Source organism: Panthera uncia (assembly GCF_023721935.1).
Source record: "Panthera uncia isolate 11264 chromosome D3 unlocalized genomic scaffold, Puncia_PCG_1.0 HiC_scaffold_8, whole genome shotgun sequence".
NCBI classification, from domain to species: Eukaryota; Metazoa; Chordata; class Mammalia; order Carnivora; family Felidae; genus Panthera; species Panthera uncia.
The window spans coordinates 37,343,814-37,362,653 of record NW_026057586.1 but is presented as its reverse complement, the minus strand read 5'-3'; the positions used below and the strand labels follow the sequence as shown (position 1 = coordinate 37,362,653).

General features: G+C 40.4%; 1 protein-coding gene across 6 annotated transcripts in view; it reads left to right on the top strand.

The window, feature by feature from the left end:
- MAPRE2 (microtubule associated protein RP/EB family member 2) overlaps nucleotides 1–18,840 on the top strand; it is a 157,743-nt gene that overhangs the window by 87,712 nt on the left and 51,191 nt on the right. For all 6 annotated transcript variants that reach the window (XM_049620224.1, XM_049620221.1, XM_049620223.1 and 3 more), the window contains one exon: nucleotides 2,893–3,020. In XM_049620224.1, the coding sequence (XP_049476181.1) occupies nucleotides 2,900–3,020 (121 nt within the window). In that variant the 5' untranslated portion in view covers nucleotides 2,893–2,899. The remainder of the gene's footprint in view (nucleotides 1–2,892; nucleotides 3,021–18,840) is intronic.

The window sequence follows — 18,840 nt, the reverse complement described above, 5'->3', positions numbered from 1 at the left end:
ATATAATTTTTCAAAATGAAAGTTTATGCACACATTTTGCATAAAATTATGTCAAGTGTTAATATGTTGCACAGAACTAGTAAAATCACAAGGTTTCAACCAGGTTTAAACATTAAAATTCTTTTACTAGAGTACAGCTGTTAGAATGCCAAAATCTAAAACACTGACAGGGGCGCCTGGGTGGCTCAGTTGGTTAGGCGACCCACTTGGTGTCAGGTCATGATCTCACGGTTCATGGGTTCGAGCCCCACATCGTGCTGACAGCACAGAGCCTGGAGCCTGCTTCAGATTCTGTGTCTCCCCCCATCTCTACCCCTCCCCTGCTCACGCTCTATGTCTCTGTCTCAATAATAACTAAACGTTAAAAAAAAAAAAATTTAAAACACTGACAGCACCAAATGCTGGTGGGAATGTGGATCAACAGGAACTCTCATTGATGGCTGGTGGGAATGCAAAATGGGCACAGCCACTTTGGAAGACATTTTAGCAATTTCTTATCAAAGTAAACATTCTTATCATATATTCCATCAGTAGGGCTTTTTGGTATTTATCCAAATGAATTGAAAACTTATTTCCAAACAAAAGCCTGCACATGGATGTCTGTAGCAGCTTTATTCATAATTGCCAAAATTTGAAAGCAACCAAGATGACCTTCAGTGAGTGAGTGGTGCCTTCACACAGTGTAACAGAGCTCAAAAGAGATGAGCTGTCAGGCCATGAAAAGACGTGAAGGAGCCTTAAACGCACATCACTAAGTGAAAGAAGCCAATCTGAAAAGGCTACATGCTGTATGATTCCAACTGTATGATATTCTGGGAAAGGGAAAACCATGGAAACAGTAAAAAGATCAGTGGCTGTCAGGGATTGGTGGGAGGAAGTTATGAATCAGCGGAGCAGAGGATTTTTAGGTGGGTGTTGTGTTTCCCTAAACTACTCCGTGCAACACTACAATAGTGGTTACACGTCATATATGTGTGAAAACCCATAAAATATAGGACACCAAGAGTGAACCCTAATGTAAACTATGGACTTTGGGTGATAATGATGTATCAGTGTAGGTTCGTTGATTGTAATAAATGTACCAGCTGGTGTGGGATGTTGATAGTAGGGGAGGCTGTGTGTGTGGGGGGACAGAGGGTGGGTATATGGGAAAAGTCTCTACTTCAATTGAATTTGGTGTGAACAGCTGTAAAAACCAATGACACAAAACTATAGATAACAAAATATTTTGAACAAAACCTTTTCTGTATATGCCACTCTGATGAAAAGTTGGGGAAATCGGTATCATGAAATGGTCAGAGAAATATATTAACATTAGTCTTCTTTCCCAGTTTCATAAAGGGGAGATCTATGCAGTTAGGCAGTACATGTCTTTCAAATTATTCAAATGTTTTTATACTTTTTGTAAAGGCTTTGTCCAAAGCTTTGAGAGAGAGAGAATGCTAGGTGAGAATTTTTTTCTAATGAAACCTATATGAAGCCTGTTTCTGAAGTGGGTTTTCTTTAAAGCTGATTAAAAAAAGTAAGTTTGTAGCTTACCTACTGCCCTGCTTATCTTACATGGGATGGGGGGAGTCGGGGAGCACATGCCTGCATTCAGCAATTTTATCGAAAGCCTACTCTGTCTGAACTGGACTAGGCACCAGGGGTATACAAAGAATAAAATGGACAAAATCCCTGTCCCCATGGAGCTTCTGTCCTGTGTCTGCGAATAGATAAAAAGAATAGGAGATAATGATGATGCCCCTTAATGAAGTGGCATTGAGGGGAGCTTGAAAGAAATGAGGGAGAGTGCACCTCAAAACTGGGGAATGGTCCTGGCTGCAGCCATAGCAAATGCAAAAGCCTTGAGGAGGAAGTGAGGAGAGTCCAAGCCAGAGTCACAAGGCTGGTCTGGATGGAGTGGAGTGAGAGACAGTGACTGGGAGCAGAATGTAGAAAGCCTTGTAAAGCTTGGTAAGAACTTCAGATTGTGCTCTGAGATGAGCAACCAGTGGAGGATTTTTATTTATTTATTTTTTTTAGAGAGCACACAAGCAGGGGAGGGGACAGAGAGAGGGAGAGAGAAAATCTTTAGCAGGCTCCATGCTCAGCAAGGAGCCTGATGCAGGACTCAGTCCCATGACCCTGGGATCATGACCTGAGCCAAAAATCAAGTGTTGGACACTCAATTGACTGAGCCACCCAGGAGCGCCTGGAAGGTTTTAAATTAAGAGAAAGCATCTGATTTTTGCCAGTAGGATAGCTCTGGCTGCTGTGTTGAGAACACGTGGTGAGGGGGCAAGGGTGCAAGTTGGGAGGCCAGTGAAAAGACTATTGCCAAACATCAGGTGAGCATTGACCAAAGTTTGAAAATACTTGGAAGGTAGAGCCAGTAGAATTTGCTGGTGGATTGGATGTGGTGGTGAGGGAGACGGAGGAGGCAAGAATGGGTGTTGTGTTTTTAGCCTGACCAACTGGATACAGTGGAGCTCCCATTTACATCCCCAAAGAGGAGTGCAGGAGGAGGCACTGTTTGCAGATGCTTGTAATGAAAGTACAGTGAAGTTGTGTACAAGATAAAGGGGACTGTAGCGCACACGGTTAGGGACCTTTTTAATACCACACATAGACTTAAGGATGAAAATGAGACTTTAAATTACATCAGAAAAATCGGTATCTCAGAACCTAAAAAACATGGGAGTCCGGGGGGGGGGGGGGAGGTGTGGGATAATACTGCATGAACAACACATGAAATTTAATGGTATCATAACAAATATGTAGAAGAGAGAGAAAGAAGAGAAAAGACTCAGCCAAAGCAGACATTTTAGAGTCTGGACCAGGGTTCCTGACCTTGAAATGGGTATCTTTTATGTTCCGGAGTTAATTTTTTCCTTGTTTGTCTTTTTCTAGTTGGGGAATGGCGGTCAATGTGTATTCTACCTCGATAACCCAAGAGACTATGAGCAGACATGACATCATCGCATGGGTTAATGACATAGTATCTTTAAACTACACAAAAGTGGAACAGCTTTGTTCAGGTAAGAGATTATTTTATTAAGCCTGTATTTACCTAAATGTTTACTGCTATTATCTGGAATATTAGTTTATGAACCACAGATGATACATCTTGGGTGGGGAAAAAAGAATTATCAGTATTGATACATAATTAAAGGGACAAAACTCAGATATAACTAAAAAATGTGTGTGTGTCGGAGGGGGGATGATAACGGGCATCTAAGAGCATAGAGGCGTCCCAATGCATATTATGAACGGTTTCTGTAATGCCTTGTAATTGGATTTATAGGCTTCTTATCTCTCATCCCATCAGCCACCACTCTTGCGTTCCTAAAACACAAGTTGGGTCTTATAACCCCTTCTTTAAAAACCTGGACACCATGTTGTCCTTCCTATAGGATAAAATTCATTCTTTTGCATGGCTGATAAAGTCCTTTCTGTTCTTGCTGCATCCTGTCTCCTCAGTTTCTACATCTACGTGCCCCCCATCCTGCCTGCTCCCCCTCCCCCGGTGCCTCAGTCCCACAAAATACTCTTTGTTCCCTACAGATGGCCTTTTGCATCCCATAACTTGTTTTCATGCTTCTTTTGCTGAGAAAGTCTTTCTTGTTCTTTTCATTCATGTTAAAATCTCATCGACACTTTAAAATCCAACTCAGTTGTTGTCCCTCGGAAGGGTTTCCCAGATTCCCCCAAAACACGGTGCCCACTCTTCCAGAGTAACACTTAACCACACTGTGCCAGAAGGTCCAGCTCCCACTCCTCTGAAGGAACCAGGAGTCCTTGAGGACAGGACTGTGTTTTATTCTTTGTCAGATGCCTAAGGTGGCACCATGCTTGGTATAAAGTAGGTCTGTGGGGAATAGATGTTGAGTTTAAGAAAAAAGTAATTAAGATTTAACATCGATGATAAAGCAGGAGCATGTTACAAAAACGTGCCACTGATAAAGTAATTCATTCTTGGAATGTTTATCAAAGAAATAGTCTTCCTTTGGAAATAGGAAGTGTATTCTACTTGTGAACTTACAGGTAAGAGATTTCCTCCCTGGCTCTGACATAAAAATGGTGTTAGAAAATATTCCTGAACTGTGTTCATGTGAAATTCCACAAGGCATAACAGATACAAGGGAGTTAGCAGGTTTAGCTGCCGTAGTGCTGTCTGTGCAACAGAAAGACCTTCTCCTGTCTTTCCTAGGGGGTCATGTGTAAAAGGATTTCATGAAGTGTAGCCAGAATTTGGAAAGCCCCCAGTGGTCACCCGCAGATAAGCCTGAGTCCAATGCCTCCCAGGGAATATATTCTCCTTTCTCCAGGTCAAGATTTGAGAACAGACCAGAGGACAGTCTTTCACTACTATTGACACCTCTTCTCCCGTGATCATTTGTCCCCCAAGGAGGACAGTGAGGTTGGCTGGAACCTACGCATTACCTTACTCCCCCTCTCTGTGCCCAGGCCTCAAACAAGTCCTGTGATTTGTGAGGTCGATAATGGATGCTCACCAGCCAGTTCTTTGCCCTTGAGCACAAGCTAAGAAAAGCTAGCTTGGACTGTGAGAACGTGCGAGGTATATATTGTTGGTCTGTTGAAATGACTCCCACAGCCACAGTCAGAAACAACCCCTGTTGCATCTAACTCAGCTGCAGATCTCCACTCAGATTTGATGGCACTCTTCTTGCTGTGCATTCTGGAGCACTCCGGTGTTTTAGTTTTGACTTGCTGGGGAAAAACTGTCGTTAGCGGTTCGTTCCCTTGTTACTAACCCAGATCCCTTCAGCCTCGTAATTGCTTGGAGTTCGTTTCTCCACAGCACCTGGCACATAACTGTTGCCTCAGAAATGCTCCTTTTAGGGGGAATGAAAATCAGTTTGCAACTGCTAGGGGCAAAGACAGGAATGTGTCTTACTCTCAAAGTGGGTGTATGCACATGTGGATAAGGGGAACGGGGTTGGTTATATAGAAAAGAGGCCAGAAGGAAGGAGTTAGGTAGTAAAGGAGCCCCCTAACAGCTTTCTCTCTGATGACCACGGAGAGGTTTTGCTAGCAAATGCAATGAGGGGCCATTTAGGATTTTTAGATAGAGTCGTAATAGATGCAATAGATGTTTGAGTAATATATGTAGTTTCTCTGCAGATCTTTCAGATTTGTAGTAAGGCGAATTCAACAAAATTTTAAGCAGAATTTTGGAAAGATTCTTCTACAGTTATCTTCAAGCACTGGTATGCATTTTGCAACCATTTGTACCCACATTGCTATCAAGCATGGGTTGATGGCACACCTGTGGAAACCATTTGGCTCCCTACCGAACAGATAATTGTCATTAAGAGGACTCCCTGGCTACCTAAGGTTACAAGGCTGATGATTTGTTCAGAAGAATAAAGTAGGTTTAAAGGTTCCTTTCTGCTCTGAAACAGGTTTTACTATGATCTCTGTACTACAGAGGGTCACGTGTGTGTTTGTTTGTTTGTTTGTTTAGTTGTGTTTGCTTAAATCATGTTAATCCGTAGGGTACAGAAGAGGTCTCTTATTTTAGGCAGTAGTTGCCTCAAACTGTGGACCATACGCATGTATCTCCTGTGGGGCTGCTTAAAAATGCAGATTCTTAGGACCCTTGACCTGGCAAACCAGGATCTCCAGATGTGAAGCCTAAAATCTGCATTTTAACAAGCACCCCAAGTACTTCTGTGCTGTAGCCAAGGGCTTGCAGTGCATTTTAGAGAAACCCCAAACCACTAAAAATGAAGTTAAAATATCCAAAATCTATCAGGCACGGTTTCCTCATTCATAATTTAGTCTCTGATTCTTCAGCAGTGGCATCTAGCAGGAAGATGCTGTCTTTCTATTTATTTATTTATACCCTTCATTGTTCTAGAAGACATTGAAGACAGCTAGGACAGTGCTATTAGGACAAGAACAAACAAATACTGGTGACCTAAGTGATTTCTCCTCATCATACTTAAAAGTAATCAAATTCTTGGATGGTATTTTTCTCTTCAACTTTTATTTTGATTACTTCAGTTGTCTATGTGTGATTGTATTTTAGTATGCTGTGGTAAAATATAAATTAAGTTCACGTATTTATGGGGCGCCTGGGTGGCTCACTTAAGCGCCCACTTCGGCTCAGGTCATGATCTCGCTATTTGTGGGTTTGAGCCCCACGTCAGGCTCTGTGCTGACAGCTCAGAACCTGGAGCCTGCTTCAGATTCTGTGTCTCCCTCTCTCTCTCTCTGCCCCTCCCCTGCTTGCGTTCTGTCTCTATCTCTCTCTCTCAAAAATAAACAAACATTAAAAAAAAATAATTTCATGTATTTAAACTGATTTTTTTTTTCTTATTCAATAAAATTATTTCTTTTTACCAAAGACTTATGCTCTAATTCTGGCAGTCCTCCTTTGGCATTTTTTCCCCCATTTGCATTGTTTTCTATTTCTTTTTTTATTTCCAGCTAAAAGATATCCATCCAGCTAATATTAAAACAAATGACAGCTTTTTTTTAGCTCATAGAAAAGTAACATACGGCTTCTTCATGTTTGTGTTCCTTTTTCTTCAGAATTTTCTGCCTTCATATAGCTTTTGTTTCTTATATAAGCATTTTAAAAGTTCTTTAAAGGAGAGGTGTTGTGAGAAGGTCTAATACTTGGAAATAGATTGTGGTAAGTTGCAAAACAATGGAAGTGACTCACTCTTATCTCCTGTTATTTTATCCCAGCGATGTCACCTTATGAAAGTTTGCTCTGAACGGTAAATCTGGGGAGGCACCTAGGTGGGTCAGTTGGTTGAGCATCCGACTTCATTTCATGATCTCAGGGTTCTTCGGGCTCTGTGCTGACAGCTCGGAGCCTGGAGCCTGCTTCTGATATATTCTCTCTCTCTCTCTCTCTCTCTCTCTCTCTCTCTCTCTCTGCCCCTCCCCACTCATGAGCGCATGTGTTTCTCTCTCTCTCTCTCTCAAAAATAAACATTAAAAAAAATTTGAACAGTAAATCTGGGTCATACAAATCATGTGCGTATTTAGTTGGCATTCGCTTCTTGTGAAAAGCAACCTTTATGTCTCAAGTAAAAGATTAGGCTGTATAAAATGGAGAGCAGTATATCAGTGGATATGAATACTACCTATAATAACAGGACACTATACTGCTCACCTAAATCTGTTTTAAAGATGAACAACATATGTGGCTTTCCCCATAGTTGAATACGAGTTTGAACCACATGAAGTACTAGGTTAATTCAGCTTCAGAACACTTTGTTGTATACTTTGTAAAATTCCTAATGCTTTTAGTGGGGTTGAGGTACCTTGTGTTTACTTTCGTACACAGCTCAAACCAGTGAACTGAATATTTTATAAGGTACTACAGAGGGAGGATGGACAGCATGGTGCTAAAAATCCCTAAAAACAACTTTAACAACTTGAGGTGATAGGAAAGGTGGTAGACTATATGGAGGGGAGGAATGGGAAAAAATGGCTAGAGGAGTTTGATGGGGGTGGAAGAAATGTACCTTTTCCTCTCCACCCCTCTTCCCCTGTTCCAATATACCAAATCTCCTTTGAAACACTCCTTTGACATCCATTTTTCTGTGTTGCCATCGTCTCCTATGAACTGGGACCTAAAGCAGCAAAGTCATTGGGTCCACTGCTGAGTCACTGCCTGTGCTTGACCAGCAAGCACGTGACCAGTGGCTCTCCCATACCTCCAAAGCCTAGTGCAAACTGCCCTTTTCTCTCTGTGCAACCTTCCCTTCCTCCTCCTCACCCACTTCCTAGGACAAGCAAGCCACTGACTTGCAGATTCAGAGCTACAAACCCCAGTCAGGTGGACACTGCCTGTAGTGTTACTATACTGGTTAACAGTTCATTGATCTTCCTGAGCATTTTAGTAAAGTGTAATTTGAATTAAACTATTTTTTTTTTCCGATGGAAAATTTAGGTGTTTTTTTCCACCAGCTTAAAAAGAAAGAGAAATGACCAGTATTTGACTGAAGTTTCAATTTGTGCTTCTCCAAATTGTTTCAAGCCCTGTCTTGGATCAAGTTTCTGGTATTTTTTCTCTTCTGGGAAAACTTGTGGATTCACCTGGTCATATTGCAGTCACTGTAGCCACATTCACAATTCTGGGTCCTTGATGGCTCTCTGGAAGGAGCGAGGCTTCAACAGAAACACTCTGGGATTCACAAAGGTGTGGCTGTCTGCCATGCCCCGGGGCCTGTACAGGTGCTGTGGACCTTAGCAGAATATTCTTTGTGACCATTTTCGGCTGCAGTCTGTGCCTGTTAAATAGGTTAAGCCCATTCTATTGTGGTGTCCCCTGTGCCTTCTTTTTTTTGTCCTCAGAGACCTCTTTCAGGAGGACAGGTTAGTGATGAAATCAGCTCAGAGTCTAAATTTAGTAGACCTTCTCTTGTTGGCTCTCTTGAACTGAAACCAAGTAAGGATATTTCATCAGTGTCTGATAGCTCAAGAGCTTACTTAGCTTTATAACATCAGACTATTATTTGCTGTAAGAAATTTAAGTCATCCTGGATTGTGTTACTATTATAGATGTAATTGTATTATAATGGAATATTGTTCATATTGGTGCTGTATTATGTAGAGAGGTAGGGTTTTTTTTGTTTGTTTGGGGTTTTCTTTGGTGACAGTTTCTTTCTCCAGTTCTATTTGACTTCATTTAATTTTAAAATCCATTTACTTTATATCTCCGCCTACTGACTAATTAAAAGAGTAAGGGGGCAAAAAATAAGTTGGGTAATGGTAGGGGTGGTCCAGCCTCAGGTTCTATCACTGCAGTATCCCAACTAATGCCTAGGATGAAAGGGAGTTTGTTTTTTGAGCAGAATATGAAATACTCTAGTTTTTTTTCCCCCTTGTAAATTTGTTTACATATATCTTGATACTTTGATACTGAAAGTAAATATGAGTTGGTGCTTTTGTGTTTTTGTTGGGGTGTTTGTTGGGGTATGTATGCATTTTACCTTCATTGATCAAACTGCCCCTATAAATTTTGTTTTTTATGTATATGGAAGATACATCTTTGAAAGCAGTCAGCCGCATCTTCATCTAGCTCATACTAAGGAGTATTTGGTTCTGATAATCAGTTGAGTTTTATTTGGCACACATGTTTTGAGCCTTTCCTTGGGCTGGGCCCTGGGAACCCAGGTATATAAGACATAGTCACGGTCTTCTAGGAGCTCAGTACAGCAGGGCACTGTCCTTGCAAAAGATTAGAGACAACACTGTGGTAAGTGCTGCTTTGGAAGAGCTTTGGGTATACAAAGAAGGGGTGGGGGTGGGTCATGAGTTTGTGGAGAGAGACCTTCCTGCAGGTTCTTTGGGAGTTGGGTGGGTGCTGCCTGGATGACTTAAAATGGTCACAGTTTGGGAGAGACCTCAGAAGTCCTCCCTCTTGAGTCAGATAGGGTGACCAGTAGATAAGATAATATGTGTTTTATTAGGTACAGCCCTTAAATACGTGAAGCATGTTGTTGTCTCTAAGAAAAAGAGTTTTTCTTCGTGATCTCATCATAGGAGTATGCGAAGATTGTTTTTACTCTATTTGAAGCAACTATGCATACATGTGAGATGTTCTCAGGAAACCATAGAATTGCTCATTTCTTTTCAAGAAAGGCAATACGTACTTCAATTTTTTTTTTTTAATTTTTATTTACTTAAGTAATCTCTATACCCAGTATGGGTCTCAGGCTCCCCAACCTGAGATCAGGAGTCACATGTTCCTCTGACTGAGCCAGCCAGGTGTCCCGCAACGAATATTTTAAGTTCCATAATGCCAGTCCTCTGTGATGACTGTTCAGGTCCCTAACTAGATAAGTTTATGTGACTCCATTAATATTTTTCACAAACACAGATCTACAGACACGTCCTTTGTGTACTTAATCATTTCTACTGGAGTCTCTCATAGGTAATGACGAACACTGGGGAAATAGGCTAGGGAAAACACATCACCTGGAACGTGCTTATTTTATTGAAGACTGGCAGTATTTACACTTAACAAAAAACCAAGGCACATGTAATCACAATGAACTAAATATAGTATCTTAACAGAAACAAAACTAATTAATGACATATTATTAGAAACCCAGATGATTACCTTTGAGAATTCTAACCAAATCACAAAAACTTAGTAATTATATGAATTTGTACAAAGTGATCCCTTCAATTCTAGACTTGTATCTCATTATTTTCGCTTACCTGAGAAAATTCTCAGATGTCATAGATGAATGCAGTCTGAGTTCTTAGTAAGTATATTGCTATTCCAGAAACTCATTATCATGTAATTTCGTGGATTCAGGTTCTTTTTTCTTCTAATCTATAGTAAGCCTCTACTGAGTTTTACCTGCTCAAAAACCATCAGTGAACCCATGGTTATGAATCTAGAGATGAGCACTGTTGTAATGTGGGTAAGTCCATCTGATGAGGGTGGTACTGATGGAAGTAAAGGGCCTAGACTACGCATGCATCTCAGAAGCCCCAGCATTGATTAACTCCGTCAGGTACACTGCCCGGAGTCCTGACTCCATGATCCCAGGACTCTTGGTGCAGAGTTTGGGAAACATCAGGCTGGAGTCCAAGGACATGGCAGATTTTAAGGCTCCTTTGTAATTCATAATTCTAATATCAGAAACCTGTAGAGCCCCTTCTCCTTGGATTTTTGTCTCTGTTTTATAAGATGTTTGCTTACTTTTAAAGCGTGTGTTTATTTTGAGGTTAATCACCAAGATGTATAAAAACAAGTATCTTAAGTTTTAAGAAGTGTGTTCCAATATATTGTGAGCTGTTTTGATTTTTCCAAAGCTGTCATTTACTTTACAAGACGGATATGTTCCTTATAAAACATTATTTTGTATTCATATTGCTCTTTTTCTTTGCCTTTTCAGCTAAAACCATCTAAAGACTTTAACAGGAAGAGTATAAAATTGGGGAAAAATAGTCATTTCCTTTCATAAATGAACTTGTGATTACTTAAGCGCTTCATATGTTTATCTGGGGAAAGACTTCAGGCCTGGAGAAGCCCTCGGATGTTTTTGAGTAGATAAACTGGAGGATCTTGGGAATGTGTTCATAGCCTTCCTGTGCTGGTGGGAGGCCAAGGACCTCCTTTTGTTCCTTGGTTCTTTGCCCTCTGAATCTAAAACATGCATTTTGGAGATTCATATTTCATATCTGAAACAATCCAATCCAATCCTGTTCATTCTTATAGCTCCGATGATCTTAACCAGGAACATAATGCATAGTTGTATACTTGAGGGGCATGATAATGCTGTCCTAAGGCCTCAGCTTTTATATATTGCTCTTGACCATTTTCATTGTGCTTTTATGTGTATTTACTTTAATTCTTATAACAGCCTGTGTGGAAGAATAGGAATGTTTAATTTCTATTTTACACAAGAGGATACCAAATGTTCACATCTGACACTAGAACTGGGATGTCCTTGGATCACAACCTTATGCTTTCCTTGCTGTATGTATGGCAGCTGTGGGTGTGATGGAGAGCTCACTGTGTGCACATGTGTGTGTTTGATTTTTTTTCTTCCCATATCCATTAATCAGGAACCTATTAAACATCTCTAGGATGTTAGAGAAGGAGGAGTTCGAAGTCCACATCCTAATCCTTTCTATTACTGCTTGAAGAATTGAGATGTATCTGGTAATTCCTCTCCTCCTCTGAACTCTTTACCTCCAAGGAAGACACGGTGGCTCTGACATTTCACCACCCGCTTTGGAAGAGCTTGTTCAGCTCTCGCAAAATTATCCTTGGCCAGTGAAACAGTAGCCTGGATAATGCCTCCTTAGAAATACACTTAAGCACATGGGTGCACAATCCACCATTTGAATCTCAAAAATGTAGCCCTTTCCTCACATTGAATCCAGGCTTGATTTAACAAGCTTGTACCTGAGAGGACCTCACATCCTCATTTCTTCCTTTCTGTGCTCTTGAGGAAAAGTAACATCTTTGAGAAAAATTTTGTTACAGGCTTGGCCTCCCCCAAAGGAATTAGACATCAAGGTATCACTGTTTTCCCAGTATTGCGCTGAGTTCAGCAAACCTGGGTTGCAACAGCTACGCTAAGAGCCTCTGTCAGTACTTACCCAACCCCTTCGGCATGGAAGGTTGATTTTCTTAGCCTTTTATGAAGGGACATGCTAATGCAACATTGAGGAATATTCACCCATTTCCCGTCCAGTTCTGTCCCCTTATTCCCATATCTGTTTCCCAACTCCACCCAGGCTGCAGCTCCTATTTTCCAAATAGAGATTCTAGAGCTGTCAGTGGTCTATAGTCATAGTAGACATCTACTAATGCAGTAGAAAGGTGGATTGGCCACCATTCCCAGTCTTAATGAGTTACTCACCAGTCAGTTAGGAGAGAGATTGTTAATTAAAATGCAAGTCAACCTGCTGTTGGGCTCCCATACCCATTATAATAAAATAGTGAAGTCTGTACAAAGAACAGAAAAACTTGATAGAGGAAGTGATATTTGGACTAACATTTAAAGAATGAGAAATTTCTATTCAAGTGTAACAAGTCTCAAAAGGACATTTTAGGCAGAAAATGTTACTGAAGGCAGAGAAAAGATGCAGGGTTTTATGCACGCACATGTGTGCATAAGACTCTGGAACATAGATTGGGATTCAAGGCAGCAGAAAAGGGACAGGAATGTTTCAAGTAGTAAATGCTGTGGTATTCAAAGAAAGATTATTTTAGTCTAGAAAAGGTTTTTGTCTTAGCCTTGTTTGGGTCTTTGGCCAAATAACCATGCAAATTTAGTGGATGGTAAATACTTATGAAGCATAATTTAATTGAAATGTCATTCAAACTAGGTTTTTAATATGGATAAGATTCAGGACAAGAAGAGGAAGATGGGGATTTTGAGTAAGGGTACCATTTAAATTTTTTTAAGTTTATTTATTTTGAGAGAGTGAGAGCACAGGCAGGGGAGGGGAGGGACAGAGAGAAGGAGAGACAGAATCCCAAGCAGGGTCTGTACCAACAGCACAGAGCCCTATGTGGGGCTTGAATTCATGAACTGTGAGATCATGACCTGAGCCAAGATCAAGAGTCAGATGCTTAACCCACTGCGCCACCCAAGGTACTGCGGTACCCTGAGTAAAGGTACCGTTCAGATGTCATTTTGTTGTTTAACATATGGCTTTGTATTCCCAAAGACAGCAGACTTATCGAGTGCCTACTACAATGTGTCAGATCTAGGGATGTGGGGATATAGGCATATAAAAACAATACAGATCGTATCCAGTGGAGACCAGTTGATTCCTTTACTGCTAAAGTTCTCCTTGATAACTTTTGTAGCCAGAGCACTCAGATTCCTTTTTTTCCAGCTTCCCTAAGTATAAAGCAAAGGTGGAACATGGTCCCGGGAGAAAAGTAAATGTCTAGCCTGTCTCCCCATTCAGGTGGCCACAACTCTAATGGGCAGTTTGTGCACAGGAATATCTGAACCATTAGTAAACTGTCTAGTTTCCACACAGTTAAGATGATCAAACCAGTAGCTTCGAGTTTTCTTGTTCTTCAAAGGAGAATACTTTTTCTAACCTATTTGTTTTTCTAAATGATGTTTTTAAATACACAGCTTATCAACCATGTAGACATTATAAGAAAGGAGTGTCAGAAGCTGCCCTCAAATACTTGGGCATGTTAGGATTGCTTACCTGGAAAAAATAATTGAATTGCTTGGCAACTCTGCATGGCTCTGCACATTGGGTTTTTTCCACTCTGTAACCATTACGTAATTCAGACAGATTGCAAATTACCTCTCTGTATTTGTCCCCTCCCTTCCAAGGGTTTGATCTTACCCAAGTATTAACACTCATAAGCTTTTATGACCAAATTATTTGACAATAAGAAGCATGTAAATGGGAAACTCATGCCAACACGATTTCCTGCAGTTCCTCCCCTCCATAAGAGAATCGTTCTCCACTTTGATTTCTTCTAGATTACATTGTATGACAGTTCATGGAAGAACTTCAGGAAACTGGATAAGGTGCCAAATTCTAATGAAAATGTGTATGTCAACTCTAAAATTATATGTAATTGTGTGTGTGTTTTTTTTTTAAAAAACTTGCCTTTTTTTTTTTTTTTTTAATTTCTCCTGTGGTCCTGTAATTGAATCCCTCAAGTAAATGCTCATACATTCCTCATACTAATTTAGATTCCTCCCAACACTAGAATTGTTAGAAAATTGTTAGAAAAGCAAAAGTGTTCTGAGATAAATCTGTGAAATAGAAAGAAAGCAATTCATTATAGAAAATTCTTGAATGTGTCACAGTCCGCATGAACGTTAAATGGTGGTTCTTCTTTTGGTACCACACCTGGCCTTCTGGAGTTTCTCTGTCCACCAGGCCTCTCCTCCGGGAGCTGTGGGGGAAGGGAATGCTTGCTTCTGGAAAGTAGAGCATGTTACTGGCATTGGTGAGAGCTGGTAGACTGGATTTGTTGGGGTCGTGCTGGTAAGTAGGGAGGCCTCACCTGTAAGTCTTGGTGAAACAGATGAAATAACTTAGATCTAGGAAGAGTTTCCAGGGACACTGACCTCAGCCACAGAAAGAGCAACTGTAGAGAGTGGTCTGTTGTGGAGAAATGGACTCTGGGTTTGTGCCGCTCAATTCCTATCACTCCATCTTGCACTGTACTAAAAGCTGCTTCATCAGCTGACGACACCTAGTATTCACATAGTGGCCTAGCATGTTGAACTGTTGATAGAATGGTATGGGCAGTGGGGCGCCTGGGTGGCTTAGTGCATTGAGCGTCTGATTCTTGATTTCAGCTCAGGTCATGATCTCATGTTTCATGAGATGAGGCCCCGTGTCGGGCTCCATGCTGACAGCGTAGAGCCTGCTTGGGATTCTTGTTCTCTGTCTCTCTCTGCTCCCCCGCCCCTACTCGTGCGCTCTCACCCCGACACCAAATAAATAAATAAAACTTTAAAAAAAAACATGGATGATGATTCAGTAGAAATTCCTTGAAAAATTGGGAAGAGTGTATAGGCTTTAGGTTTCTTGCCATTAATCTCATTTTCCCTTAAAATAGATATGTTCTAAAAAACTGGAGCTTAAAAATGGCATACGTTAGGAGGCATTTTTCTATAAAGACACTTATGCCCAGAAATAAGCATTGGTTCTCCACTACCTGTCAAATTAAGTTGCTTCTCTTCTTGGCTTTTAAAGCTTTGAGCAGTTGCTACAAACAGTCCTTGCAGCATCTACCCCCATTACACCCTACCCTTCACCTACATTTGCCTCAAATCCTCTTTCATCAAAGGCTCTAATTCCTTATCTTTGCTTGGAATGCTTGCCCTTGAGGTCCATCCCCAGTGCCACCTTCCTCTTCTTCCAGGTCACCCTCAACAAGATGTGAGCTCTCTCTCATGTTAATTTTCAGGGCTGTACAAAATCTTAGGGTCATTATAACCTCAACATTAAAGGTTATTAAACGATTTGAGGACTGGAAATGACCATGCAAGCTGGACTTGACTTCATCTGTTTGAGAATATTGTTTACTCTTTCTTGGCTTTCTCTTGGGCAAAATTTTTGAACTAAGCGCTCTAGTATTTCTGTCTCTACCATATACTTTAGGACTTCCAGTTTGGTGTGTTTGCTCATTTTCCTAGGTCTCATCTCTCAAAACTAAGTTACTTGGTTCTTTAAGTAAGTATTCCTCGATAAGTATTTGTTGGTTCACTGGCTTTTCATTGATTAATCAAGTGAAATCCCTGTATGTCACCTATGGATTGGCATTTTTTTTAGCAGTGATCTATAACCACAAAAATTAGATACAAAACCCATCTTTTCCAGATTCCTGCTGCCATCTCAAGCTTTCGTTAAGTAAAATCTTCCATTTTTAAATAGGTAATTTCAACACTTAAACTGTCCATTGAAGTAGAGGAGGTGATACAAAACAACGTGAAAATACCGAATGCACATGTAAGAAAACTGTGTCCCCTGATGTCACAGCTTTACAGAAGTTTCTGTTTTGATGACCCTAATAAGAAAACTGACCCCTTTAGTGTGGGTTTCAAATGTACTTTTCTACCTTGTTTTTCGTTTGTAAGAAAGCTTTTTGTGCTTCCTTTTCTCCTGTGTCTGGAATGCCAAATGCTAACTTTAGCTCTATTCAGGGAGTTAAGCTATTGGGACATCTCGCTGCCAGTTTCAGCATCAGACTCCCTGGAAGCCAGTGACCTTTTGTCCTGCACACCATGCCTGACTGTGCTCCAAGTGCTTCTGTTTCCCTCATTCTTGATTCCCATGTAGAGGCCAGATCTTTCTGTATGAAGCTGGGTATGTTAGACAGCTTGTTTTGGTAAAAATTTGAGTCCATCACCCTAAAGGAAATCACTGGTAGTGGAAACTAGAAGTGAAACCAGGTTCCCAGCACTGGATTGTCAACTAGCAATGAAAAGTATTTCAGATCAAGAAGATGATTCTTCATCTCCCACTTCTTTATTCTTTTATTTGGCTGAATCTTTTTTTGTATCAATAGGCAGATTTGAAATTTTGTATTTTTTCCTAAAAACTTTGAAACACAAGATGACAAGTTACAGGGTAATCACCATTTAGTTGAAAAAAGCAACCAGAAATAGTCCAGTCATACTTTAGCATTCTTCACATTTTAATTTTCAACTGAGAGAATAGTTTCTGCAACAATTATTTCACAAATACCGCCCTTAAAATAACAGCTCTCTTCTGTGTATTGTACATTTCTATCCATTATAATCTCTAATTATTTCTCTAAAATTTACCTTTTATTGAAAAATAATGATATGTAGGGGTGCCTGGGTGGCTCAGTCAGTTAAAGGGCCTGACTTCGGCGCAGGTCATGATCTGACGGCTCGTGAGTTGGAGTCCCATGTTGGGCTTTGTGCTGACAGCTCAGAGCCTGGAGCCTGCTTCGGATTCTCTGTCTCCCTCTCTCTCTGTCCCTCCCTGGCTCATGCTCTGTCTCTCTCTGTCAAAAATAAGTTAAAAATGTTAAATTTTTTGAAAAAAAATGATACATAAAATCTTAAGGACTATTTCACATGGAGATTTTTGCTACATTGACAGTCCTTTTGAAAAATAAAATCTTTATTCTTCCATGGCTTTTTTGGTGAAGAAGCACTTTGAAATCAACTTAGTACATTAATCTTAATACCTGATCAGTTTTTTCTCTACAGCAGGTCTCACTTTCAACATTGCTCTGTAATTTTCTTAATAGAAGTACAGTATAAAGGTAACATTACCTTTTAAAAAGTATTTTTGCTTCTTGAAGGCAGGCTGTAAGCAAAGAATGTTAACACCTTTAACTGCAATTTGCTGCAGCCTTACAAGATTGTAATTTTCCATTTTTTATTGAAATAAAGTATTCTACAATATTAGTGTCAGGTTACAACATAGTGACCAACAATTACATACATTATGAAATGCTCACCATAGTAAGCATACTTCATCTCTTGCTGTATAATTATTTTCGTCAATATTTCTTGTGCGGTACTTGGCATTTCTGTTACTTAGTATTTGGAAGTCACAAGATGCTTCAGAAAGTTTTATATCCTCTAAATTAGTAAAAACCTGAGTGTACCTATCAGATGAGAGCCCAGCCACATGGTTTGGCAAGGCCTTGTAGTCTATCTGCTGATGCTCTTAAAACTCCATCTGCCTGAATAGCGATCGCTGGCGTATTTCTTGTTGTGTGAAAGAAGAGATGAAAATGTCCTTTGACAACTTACTCTGTATGTGGAGAAGGGTAAGGATGGGTTGCTTTTCAGCACTCGGCACAGTTCACGTGAGCCTTCTCTGTGTCTGTGGGAGTTGAAATCTTCCTGCTGGTTATCGCTCCTGTTCCTCTTTATGGAATCCATTTAAAAGTTACTTGTCTTTGGGACTTATTTAAAATATGAATAAAAATTTGACATCACTCCAAACAGTGGGAAGAAGCGGGAAGCTCAGTGGAGGACCATGGGAATTCCAGAGAACAAGCTCCGTTGAAAGCAGATTTCTGAACCTCTGGATCTTTATTTTTTTGCACTTGTGACTCAGGGCAGGTGAAATAGATGGTGCTCTAAGTTCACTCTAAGGGAGTTAAATCATACTGTGGTAACTGAAGTTATCAAGCAGCTGTTCGTGCCAGGAATGGGGGAGATTCCTATAAAAACAAAAACAAAGCTACTACTAACGTAATCGTACTTTTGTTGGATTAGAAAAATGCAGCCTAACTTGAGGATTTTTAATTCCTTTAAAACGTTAATGTTTCAAAGCATTATTTTCAGTTACCATTAAGCTCCTCAAGACTTGTCTTTGTGTAGGTAGGAAGATTTCTGCTGATGTGCTGGAAATCTGTAACCCTGTATTTTGCAGTCTCACTTTCCTTGTTATGAGGCTCTGATTTCCCAGAGGGGAATAGAATACTGCCTTCAACATGAGATGAGAGCTTTAGTTACAGCCATGCTTCTGCAGACCATGTTCAAGGAATGACAGGGCCGAATGCTCAAATAGAGCCGGAATGATCCTGTGATGATTGTGTAAAAACAGTATTCTAATGTGAAAGCTCTTTAATTCAACTACTGAAGGTGACAGAACACAGTTATGTTGCTGAGAATATAAATGTCAAGAGCTCAAGGAGAAATACATGGAAGAACTGTCATCTAGAAGGGGTGTGTGTTTGTGTGTGCCCCTGGGAGCATTACCCCAGACGCAGTGATATCCTAGTGTCTCCTCCAGCAACCATGACAAAAGATGGCAATGGCTGGGAGCAAGAGCTCTGACAAGACTTAGTCATATGATAATGAAGCATTGTTGTCTCCTAATTAGCAGAAACATCAAGTATCCCTTAAAAGAGAAGTT